Source organism: Diadema antillarum, unplaced genomic scaffold (assembly GCF_040938485.1).
Source record: "Diadema antillarum isolate AM-2024a unplaced genomic scaffold, OU_Dant_1.0 scf00000212, whole genome shotgun sequence".
Classification (NCBI taxonomy): Eukaryota; Metazoa; Echinodermata; class Echinoidea; order Diadematoida; family Diadematidae; genus Diadema; species Diadema antillarum.
The window spans coordinates 1,409,067-1,421,402 of NW_027271101.1; the positions used below are offsets into that span (position 1 = coordinate 1,409,067).

General features: G+C 41.0%; 1 protein-coding gene across 1 annotated transcript in view; it reads right to left on the minus strand.

Moving 5' to 3' along the window:
• Window positions 1-12,336, minus strand: part of LOC139724413 (D-glucuronyl C5-epimerase B-like) — a 91,094-nt gene that overhangs the window by 35,083 nt on the left and 43,675 nt on the right. Inside the window, exon 2 of the mRNA XM_071635559.1 lies at window positions 6,444-7,384. Coding sequence (XP_071491660.1) covers window positions 6,444-7,356 — 913 coding nt within the window. The 5' untranslated portion in view covers window positions 7,357-7,384. The remainder of the gene's footprint in view (window positions 1-6,443; window positions 7,385-12,336) is intronic.

Sequence of the window (12,336 nt, forward strand, 5' to 3'; positions counted from 1 at the left end):
AGACAGGTGGCCGCTATAGACAGGTGGCCGCTAAGGCAGGTTTGACTGTAGTTGTAAATGTTCTTAAAATGTTAAAATCAGGCAAATACAAATTATGGGAAAACATCAATGGACCTTGATTTCCTCGACCTGAATTTTTAAAAATGTGATGACTGAAAAAAAAATAATAATAAAAATAAAAAAAAATATTCTTTCAAATTGTCTTGATATGTGGTATGAAAGTACCTATATTACATCACATTTTGTATCTAAAAAGCGTGAAGAACAATCAAAATTAGTCAAGTTATGGCTTTAATATTTAGTTATAGTCACTGGCAAATATGAATTGTCAATGAAGTGGTTAATGATAAAAGCAATACAAATAAAAACATCAATAACCATTATAAATTGATAATGATAATAACAGTAATCGTGATGATAACGATAAAAGCGATTAGCAACATATATAGCATCTATGAATAGAACAGTTGTAAAGACATGTACAGTCTAAAGAGCAGAATCATAAAAGAAATCTATTTGTATCACTGTAGTAGTGCATGATACTTAGTGACATGCATAAAAACAGACAAATTGATGCACAAATAATTACGAGCCATTAGGCACCTTCTCAGTAAAAGTATCATACTCCGACGCAAAGTGCACAAACTCAAGAAACCAGAAAGGTCAATGGACCAATACACCAGTAAAATCCTGCTCCATCCAGATTGCATCAATTCAATGCTTGGCATGCATTCTTGGAAATTCTCACAATGTGCAAGCGGTACTTTAGTTTGATGGTAGGCCTATAGATTTTTTTCATCAGCTGAATTTGCTGATACACTGCAGATGCAAAATCAAAAGACACACAAACATGTATTACAGTTTGATGGTACGTTATCTTCAGAAGCTCAGACAAACTGAGGACTTCTTTCTACTGCGACCATATATCTGTCACATATATATTTCATTCTTAAATGACATTTCCTGTTCTCAAAACAAACAATCAAACAAACAAACATGATGCTCTGGCTATTAAAATGAACCCATTTCAGAACACTTGAATAATATTAGTCCACAGTCAGTGATTTCTGGATGGTCTACATGAATGGGAAAAATGTTGGCTACAGCACTCGCAGTTAAAAACAAATTTAGCTTTGGGACAAGGCCATTGTGTCAATTCCCATGTAGGCCCTATAGATAGAATTCTGTCAAGCTAATCTCATAGTTCCTAAATGTTTGAGTTTGGAAGTTCTACACATTCTTAATAGTCTGTGAAATTGTTACAAACATCGCTATTGAATAATAACTATCAGTATGGCCGAAGAGACTTAATAGCTATATTAGCCTTGCACACAGGTAAACTGAGTCGGTTCTCAGTGATACACAGACATGTCTTTCATCATAACGCAAGGTAAATACTACACTAGGCCAACATTATAATATTATGTCTATAATCCAGAAGTAAATATAGAGTAAGACTTCAGTTCCCAATCCCATTTCATACACATTTCCAATAATAGCATGGGCCGAGTACCATTTTTTTTTCTGTATGAAATACATTGTACGTCACTGATTTGATTGGGACGACTTTGAATTTGAAAGAAAAAATATAGTCAGATATCAACTGTTTCAATCTTTTCCAACTTTCTCCTATACATGTACAATTGAAAGTGTGTGTTTTTTCTACTGAGGTTTTTCAAAGCTTTTACAAATTTAGCAAATAATCCTTTGATAAAAGGAAGGAAGAGAAATGAAAATGGCAAAAAAAAAATTAAATAAAAGGAGAGAAGTAGAGAAGTAGTATAGTCCAATATCAAAGTGTGGTGAGAGGAAAATTAATTGAGTTGAACTGAAAGAGGAACTGAAAGAGGAACTGAAAGAGGAACGAAAGAACGAAGGAATTGAGGTTGTAGAGATGACCACTCAACACAAAGAGCAAATGGGAGAGGGGGAGAAAGAGAGAGGAAAGACAGATTAAATGAGAGCTATTTCTACACACACAAATAAAGCCTCTACCAGTTCGAAGGTTGGACAGCAGACACATCATATTAATGACTTTCAAAGATGTAGGCCTACATGGTGCCTAAATGGAGAGACGATCAAGGCCTCCTTGAAACATTTTCTACCTTTCTACTTCTCTCTTTCTCTCTCATTTAGAGAGGACAGGAAGAGGATTTAAAAAAAAAAGAGGTAATCAGAACTTCCTCGTCTGTATAACATTCTTCAAGAACTTCTTGGTAATGTGACTATTTGCTTTGCTTTCAATTTACCATCTTGACAAGACAGCCGGATAGCCCATATCCAGCTGCACTAGATGGTCTTCCATGGGGTCCACTTCACTGGTTACGCACCCTGCTCTTTGCAATGAATGAAATGAAGCGGGTATGGCATAACATTCACCCAATAATTCTGAAAATGCAGTTTATTGCTGATACACTTAGTTTTTCCACTGACAAACTTAGTTTATCACCAAAAAACTTAATTTGTCAGTTGGTAAAGACATTTTTTGGGAAACAAAATCTGTTTATCGAGAGTTATTATGCAAAACTTAGTGTTTTAAGTGATAAACTTAGTTTGTCACCAAAACATTAATTTATTGAATGATAAACTGAGGTTTTCTGGCAATACATTAGGTTTTTCAGAATTATTGGGCAAACGGCATGCCATATGGCTAGCCTGTCCCATTCCATCCATATTCAGTCCTCCTTTGATATCAGGCCATGCTACTGTTTTGTTGGTTTTGTGATGCACGGTCACATTTAGTCGTCTGCACGTCACAGATAGCACCGATGCCTTGGAGTAGACCATCAATGTCTCAACAGGAAAACATTCACTTATATCCGAAGTAGATCATCTTAATCTATACATTGTTTTTAGGTATGTAATTCCTATAATGACCACAGGCTTTTGAACACATTTCAACATGAACCTGAGGTATGTAGGAAGGGAAACTAGGTACTGGCAACAGTCAGTAATATTTTTTTTTTCTTCTAAATACTGGTTGCAAAAGGATTCGCGACTTAAAAAAAAAATAAAAAAAGGAAAGTTGACCTTTTACACCTGGTCATAGATTGGAGGACAAACAAGAACAAGATTGTATGGGGTTTTACTGCCTAATGTTCCAAAGTATTTGGCATGCACTGTGTGAATTCCAAATGTATCACAAGCATGTGGTACTTTTGAGAAGCAAGTTAATCATAGGATCAATGAGATCACAAACAAGTAAACCTTTAAAAAATGAGGAGTATGATATATAAGAAAATGTAAAAAAAAAAAATTACTTATGCTGGTATGGGTATGTGGGAGCAGGTTTTGCCCGAGAGATCATATTTCTCATTTTCAACTAAAAACCTGACAATAGCTTTACTTCACAAAATACTATTTACCCCATGAAGTGACTTGCAGTGGACTCGTGTGTGTTTGTAAACTGCTTTACTTCACAACGACTGTGAAACAGAATCAGGTAAACCTCATTGGCAAATCTCAGGTATTCATGTTCACTTTTCGCAAATCGATGTTACGATCATGACATGGGGAGCACTTTGTACCGATGGAGCATGGCGCTGCATGAGGCTAAATAAGAGTCGACCCGTATTTGCTGGAGTTGGCCGTACCTGATGTCGGCAGATTTATTTATTTCTGAAGGGATTTCATCAGGATCCATCCTCCCCGTAGCACTGCACTTAAGAGGATCTTACCGCCTCTCTCTCTCTCGTATCGGTGGGTCGGAGCGAGCGATAGTCGGGAGCGGGGACGCACTCAAAAACATGTGCCACCTCCGTCAGCGTCCTCGCATTGTAGGGAGTGACACTTGACACGTACAGCCATACATCTCCATAAATAAATACCACGTGCCGACAGAATGCACCCAAAGTGGCGAGTGAGAGGAGTACCTAGCTATAAAGGAACTCCTCGGAACATTTGGAGTCCATCCAACCTGTCTCATCAAGCTACGGGTTAAATGCAGGCATGCTCTCGGTAGCAAGACACGGGAATCACGGAGGTGATAAAATTTCTGGCTTTATGATGATACTTTGAGGCACACTCACAACTAATTTTTTTTTTTGCCCTACATTACAGTTGGTTTTTTTGTTTGTTTTTTTGTTTTCTCCACCCACTGTGCAGGTAGGCAATGAATGAAAACATGTTTTAAAAAACAAATCTGGCAATATCATGCCTCATGTATGCCCATCGTTGTTGCTCTGAGCTTCCCTACTGATGACGGGTGACCCCATGACCTCTCGTCTCCGCAGAGGTCAGCTGGTTGTTTAAAAAAGTTGCTTGCTGTTTGGGACAGCCTCCAGAGTGCTCCCTCTTGTCACGCTTGCCATAAATCAGCCAATTACCGCACTTTGCTCGTCGTCATTATCAGCAACGCACAGGTAGTGTTCCACTCTTTCCAGCAGAAGCAGCAGCAGCACTCTCACCAAGCATTGCAACTTAACTTTGTGGCGGATATCCCTTTAGGGCCACACTCTCACTGGTTATCCCCTTACGACTGCATTTATCTAACTTGCGATCGAGAGAGAATCACGCTTCAAAAGGCATTTCAAATGGCGTTTACTAACGATGTTTGAAATGCAATTCTTGGGGTGCCATGTTTATCTACACATGCTTATTTGTAACCGATGGTGTCTGTAGTATAAGCCCTTCTGGAAGATGACTTTGGCAGCTTGGAGAAACAAGTTCCAAAATAAGAAAAAGTTTCATCTGCTTGCAGAAAGGTGATCGATGGTCTCAATCGCATTTCAAGTCACCCTTTGAATGGCATTTCACATTGCCGTTTCTAAACGCATTTGAATACATGGTTGCATTTATCCATCGCCTGAAAATGCCGCTTAGGATCATGATTCTACCTCACAAAATTGTTCGATCAATACCCTTTAAGACAACTTTTCACTGGTTTTCTTAGCTCCATACTAATACCTCATCATAACTAAACACAGCCTTTCGAACCAGACTTACCACAACAACATCCAGACAATCTTTATTCATTTTGCTTGTTGAGACGCCAAAGGTTGCTCGCACTTTGTCAGAGTAAGTTTTGTCAAATTCTAACCCAGGTCGCTTTAGGTAAGGTACTAAATTTCCCTGACATCACCATGACATTACCGCAATAACATTCAAACAACCTCTCTGTTAAGATGCTTTGGTGGTAAGAATTGGCTAGTACACTGACACACAGGCGTAATACTCTAGATAGAATGACACATTGCACAGACCACGTAAATGGATTGTGACCATGTTTTGTAACTGCGCAATTGATGTGCGCAGTAACAAGGCGTTCCTCTCAACTTTTACGACAAGAGATGATAGACACAATAACTCAAGATTGAAAGGGCTTTGCGAACACGTTTTGATAGTGGGAGTTGAAAAGTGTTTCAAACATGAGAAAATGTTAAAGAAGCCCTTGATGGAGCCCCAAATGGCCAGTGAGAAGAAAAACAGGGCTAAGCACCACCCCTGGGAACCATTGAAGATGGGTGTATGTGAAAGGGGGAGGGATAAAGATGTGTCTTGGCAAAGAAAATAACAAGCCCTGAGAAATAGAGCACTGGGAAAAAGTCCTACAGGTGTCACAGAGTATAAATAGACAAACTCATGTCAATAAAGCACATGCATGTATATTGCCACAGACTAATATCCCATTTATACAGGGCATCTAGAGCACTCCAGGAGTGTTCCTGATGCCCTCTAAACTCTGTATGAACAGACAATTGAAGCCCTTGAGCGCTCTGCAGTTATGCCCCTCTTGTGAGCTAGGTTCAGGAGTGCTCCTGAAACACTCCAAACCTTTTATAAACAGTCACCATCATTTCGAATGATCCAAAAGTGGTATGTGGTGTGTGCTGTGCACTTAATTTATATGTGAGAAGTTCCTATGCACCCTACTGTTACTATGTCACTTTATGCCCCTCTCAGCCACTTCATGAGTGGTCTTGTTGGTTGAACGGTGATTCTCTGTATGAACAAACTCAGTCGAAGCACTTCAGGAGCGCTCCTGGGTCCAACTTTGTGTATGAATGGGGTATAAGACAATCTATCTGGTGTTCATACAAAACAAAGTCAAATGGAGAAGTGGTTAGTATAGATTGTATGAATATGGCAGAAAGTATGAATGCTACCATCACAAAGGAGATAAGGCTAGCAGCAGCTCTGAACAAACATCAATGTCATTTGAATCTACCCTACCCTCTCACCTAACAAAATTGTGACAACAGAGTAAGGTCTTATTCTTAGCAGGACTTATGGTAATTCAAAGTAGCCACTTTTACCACAGATGAAGAATATTCAGCTGTTTAATGCAACAAAATAATTATTACAATTGTTGCACATCCTGAACAAATACAAACAAACAAATAAACAAAAAACAAGGGTCATGACAGAGTGACCGAGTCCAGAAAAACATAAAAGTTTTCCTTTCTGAGAAAGACAGGGGTGCTCAGAAATGGTTTTATACTCACCCTCCACACCACAGATGTATTTCACCCGATTCCGGGCCTCCACGTTGTAATGGTTGAACGACATGAAGAGACCGTCCGACTTGTAGGGCTGCTGGAAATAAATCTTGGCGTTGCTGTGCTGCCACTCAAAGTGCTCAGTTCCGTCCGACTGGACAATCTGACCCTGGACTTCAAAGTACTTCCTAATGAAAGAGAAGGGAAGGTACACCTCGCTACCTTCCGCGTGGCCTTTGATGGTGTAGTCACCGTTGATTAAACAGTCCATCTCCTTGTAGACGTGAGCGGCAGGATCCTGGTCATTGCTGATCTGCTCCAAGTGTCGCTGCTGCTGTTGAATTTGCTGCGGTTGATCGTTGCTGAACTGTTCTTGCAGCTGCGGCTCCGGCTGCTGTGGGTAGTTGCCGAAAAGTTCCAATGGGTTCTCCTGCTGCTCCGGCAGATCATCACCAAACTGTTCAAATGGCTGCTGCTCATCTTGTTGTGGATCGTTTACTTGTTGCAGATCATTTGCTATCTGCTCCAACTGTTGATGCTGCTGATGGTTGCTCCCCTGCTCCTCCTGCTGTGGCCGTTGCGCGTCGTTGCTGAACTCTTCCAGGCGCCTCTGCCGCTGTTGCTGCGGTTGATGCTGCGGTTGCAGCGATCCCCCGGAGTCCTGGTGATGCTCCGCGATGCGGCGCCTTGATGAGATGTCTTCGGGCCGCGAGTCAGCGCTGTTTGCGTCAACGGTGCGACCGACCACGCCCACTGCGACCGCGTTGCTCCGAGCGTCCACCAGGAGCTCCGCCTGTGCACGCCCCTCCTGCTGCCCATTGTTGTGGCATCGCAGGAGGAAAGTGAAAGTGATGAAGGAGGACGTCGCCAGAAGAAGCAGGAGGGTGCGGAAGCAGGAGCGGTGAGACATCAGGCGCATCTCATCGGTGGCACATCACAGCATCCACCTGCAAGGGAAAATGAGAGAGAAAGAGAAACTCACAGGTAAAGATTGGAGCCCAGTTTTTGTCAGGCACAGTTAATGTTCTACCCAACTCAGCTGGGTACTACACAAGAAAATGGATCATACAATAAACCAGTTCTGGAATGTATTCAGATTTTATGCATGCTTCGTTTATAAAATTTGCCTAACAATCACACAGCTTGCCTGAGGCTTGCCCTACCTAGCAACAAATATGTGAATTCCTGCCTTGACGTGACTAATGAGAAAGAGCAGGTGAATGAAATGCTTTTGCTACTTGGCTGTTCAAGAAAAGAAACATCCACAAATTGTAACATATTACAGAATCCATCTATTATTGGAAAAAAAAAATGTACATCTCACAACAAAACACAAACAAAAGATTCCTGCATGTTGCGGGGGAATCTTACAAAGTAGAAAGAGCGACAAGTTTCAAGTGGTGCTCAGTTGCCTCGATTAATGATGGCCTAAAAATTATAATAAAACACCTTACCAAACCAACAAAACCGGTCAAAAAAGATGGGTAACAAACACACACGCACACACACAAACACGACAAGCTGGTCAATGTGCTGGTCACATATCTGGGTTATGGTATTGATTCCATGGCCCAGATTGCTGTATTTTAACGAGATGAATTGGTCTGCTGCAGCACCAACTTGCGAATCCATACAAGGAAGGGAAAAAGTATTAGAAATATGTTACTGCGATCAATGGCACTGATCCAGAAGAGCACTTGAGGTACAGCTGCAACCATGCAGCATCTTTTGTATTCCAGTTTTAATGCAGCCCACTACTATTGTTGCCCCTCTGCATTACATCACAGGATTATTGACCCATGAGTATCTCCTACATTCTACGGTCAAAGAGATGGGGGGGGGGGGGGGTAGGGCGGGAGAAAAAGCTAGAAGAGGAAGAGAAGATACAATAGGAGCACTTTGTAAAACTCTTCTCTCATCTTTCACATGATGAAACAGGTGGGAGAAAAATCTACATTGACATGATTTTCCGTGGTACAATTTACGTGCATGCATTGCCTTAAATACCAATACACTCTCCCGACGTCATTACTTTACAAAATTGTTGATAGATTCTGACTGGCACAAATAAAGTTGAGGACTGTAAACCCCATTGGCAGTGAGATCCGTCTATATTGCTGTTTCAGTGTAGGTTGATGAACTCGCTGGATCCGCTCTCGACAAATTTCAAAAGGCACATCAAGGCTTTAAGACACAGATATTTTCCCAGCTTGATAGGATATCTGTCACATCCAATCACAGTTTCAGCACTAGAAAACATAAACATTTCCTCATGTAATATTATTGCAGACCTCTCAACCTTCCTAACTGAAAAATGAGGATGAACTGGCTCAAAAATAGGAAAGAAAGAGTAGTTTCCATAGGAGTGTGTAGTACAATTATCAAGAAAAATAGGAAAATCCTATTGAAACAAAAGCAGGGAATGGTAAAAATGCAGATTCTTTCCTCCAAATTCAGAATGGTTGGGATGTCTGCCATTGCAACTATTATGGAAAGACTGATGAGAATCAAGAAGAAAACAATTCTCAAAATAATAAAAACACAAGAATTCCTGAAGACCAAGCAAACACAATGAAACTGCACATTCCATGACACCAATGCAGAACACTGTATGCGTGAAGATGTAAGAGAGGAGATGCCATTTTGGAAGCTTTTCCTACAAAGATATTTTTCATTAAAAAAAAGAAATGATGGTGGAAACTCTTGGCTAATGATAGAAATACACATGCATATATATCCACTCTGTTGTTTTTTTTTCTTTGTTTCAACCTATTGCAATGCAAACCTGATTTTGTGGTTTGCAGAAACCCTATTCCATCTTCTCGTCTCACAAAAATTTAAGGATACACTCAAAAGAAACTGCAAAACTTTATTGTTGACGCTTCAATTCCATGAGTACAAACGCAAAAGAAGCATAGTACACAATGCCCCAGTGAATTTCAGATGAGCACAATGTGAATACCTTTATGAGCTCCTTTGTGGAGAAAACATGAGCTCCCTCGTGGAGACGATATGAGCTCCCTCGAGGAGACTTGGTATGCATTTAATATTCTTGTTTATATCTCTTTAAGATCTATAATGTTTGGTTTATGTTTAAGTGCTGTCTGGGGCAAATTATTTGTATAGGGCCCCATTTCTCTCTCTTTCTCTTCTTCCGATCTTTAAAATAACAACAACAACTTTAGGGACAAACATTCCCAAATTTTGATTCTGGAATGTAGTCACAATAAAAACTAATTTCAATGTGCTGTTTTAAAATTCACAACATATCATACTTTCATCACTTTAAAGGAAAATTGGAGGGGGGCAGAAACAAGGAAGGACTTAAACCCTGCAGAATACACAAAGAGGGAATGTCTGTTTGTCTTGCAATCTGTTACGAACTGAGTTACTTTTTAGCAGCTGACTGTTGTTTACCTGAAAATTAGGATGGCAGGCACCAAAAGACTACCGGGGAATTGTCACTGCAAGGGGAGTTTGTGCACATTCTACAGATCCAAGAAAATACAGCGTTTGCTTGAGAAGTGATGCACCTGAAACGGTAACACATTTGCGCTAACATCCACAGACTCCGCGTCATCAAACAGTGGGTATTAATCTCCCCAGGTGCACAAAAGGAATTTGCTTTGCACCTGAGGATAACTGCCCTTCCTGTGTCAACCGCAATCCTCCGCAGACATTTTCCAAAGTGTTTGAATGACTTGCATTTGGTCCAAGTTTTCCTCCAAGCTCATCCACATCGCTCGCACAAAAATAAGAGGAATGCCATGAATTTGCCGATGCCTGCTGCAGACTGTCAGCAAGGTAAAACCATCCTCCAAGAGTGGATGATCACCGATATGATCCATGTATTTTAATACCACATATCATCATTGTTCCAGCTAGTCCAGTCCTAGGAATGGGGGAACTTGCACAAGATGTTCTTGCAGTAAATATCTCACCTTCTTTATCACAAATCCATGGTCCTGGACCCCAGACTAACACTTCAGCCCTTTTGAGGAGGCAGGATGGGTATGGTGGTGTGAGTGTCGTCAACACTGGTAATTTCACCAAGAAGTACTTCTGTCATTCTCATAGTGTAATGATGCCACAAGAGCAATTGTCTCCTTTTCTTGGGGGAGGAGGGGGGGGGGGGGGCATGGCCAGCTTGACTGAGCAGGAATGCCTGATTCCATAAAGCACAGTAGACATCCTTTCTACTGCTGGGTTCTTGGTCTGGATCTTGGCTGGTATCTAGAGGGATCGCTAGGTAATTTGGACTGCCTAAATATCCCATATGAAACACAATACAGGTCCTTCATGCTTTGCTAATACCGTCTAGCTTGTGAGCCATTGAGAGATCTCACGATCGTCAAATCTCACCAGCAGCAACTACACATGTTCAAATAACAACCGCTCATATTAAAGGGACTGTACAGTACTGGTTTAGGTAAGGGAGTCATGTTTTGAACATTTCTAAGTGAGATAATGAGAAACCTCATATGAAATATGAAAGAGCATGTAATTTAAAGAAGGGTTCCACGTTTATTTGATGAAAATTGGTTTTGAAATGGCTGAGTTATCCAAAAAAGTGATAATAATAAAAGGAGACATGCCACATCTTTATTAGGATCTCTTTGTTTCACCTTGTTTTTGGATATCTCAGCCATTTCAAAACCGATTTTCGTCAAATAAACTTTTGATACCCGTTAGAATTGCATGCTCTTTGACATCTCATAGAGTGGTTTCTGAATATCTAGCAAAACGTTAAAAGCTAAATCCTCACCTCGACCAGAACTGTACACACCCTTTAAAGACAAGAGGTGGGGGGGGGGGGGGGGGGGGGGGCGCACACCAAGCTTGACTGAGCAGGAACACCTTATTCCATAAAACACCGGAGTCTTCATCCTTTCATGAAGGAATATCACTTACTGCAAAGCTGTTTGGTCCTTTCAGGCCTGAAGATCCCCCCACCATCCCTTTCTTTGATATCAGAATTGTACCATTTCTTCCTCAGAAAATTAAGTATTTTTGTCACGAGCGTGGCGTCCCGCTGGGGGAGCACAATTACCTGAGCATTAGGATCCCAGCGGATTAACAAGCTCTAGCAAACTGGATAGCCTGACCCCCATTCATTGAGAAGATAATGGCCAGAGTTCTGGACGATGGATTATGAGAATTACACAGATACAGATGAGTACCTCAAAACTCTGAACAAAATGCTATCCACGGAGAGAAAAGTATACTAAACCACAAGGGTTTATCCCTTTAAGAGGGATCTCTGACTCTATAGGTACAAGTTTGGCCTGCCTAAACATCCCATTTGCAAAGATACAGGTCCTTCATGCTTTGCTAATACTTTCCTAATTCATGAGCAATTGAGAGATTATGTCATAATCATTACAATGACAAATCTCACCAGCACAAACTACAACAACCCTCCCCCCCCCCAAAAAAAAAACCCCAAGAGACCCGGGGGGGGGGGGGGGGGGGGGGGGGGTCACGCGCTCACCAGAGTATCGCAAGTTCACCTTCCTTGAATTCTTGCAGACTCTTACCTGAGAACATTGGAAACTTGGGGTAGGGGTAGCTTTGAGAATGGGGGCATGGTGTCCATTTACATATATTCAATCGCACGGGTAAAAATACCTGCCAAATAACTGTACTTTATAGAATGTTGGATTATGCAGCTTGGGAAAAAAGACTTAGAGCCCTATCGCTTTTAATTAGAACTAGAAATAAATATTATTTAATATTCATTAATTTAGGAGGTTTGGACCCCTGGGCCCCCCAAGGAAAGCATGGTGCCCATTCAAACACTTTGAGATCTTATCCCTATGGGAATGCTACTTGACAAGTTTGATGAAAATCCATTATGTTGTTTTCAGCAAGAAGATGAAAATTTAGGCCCACATTTGGA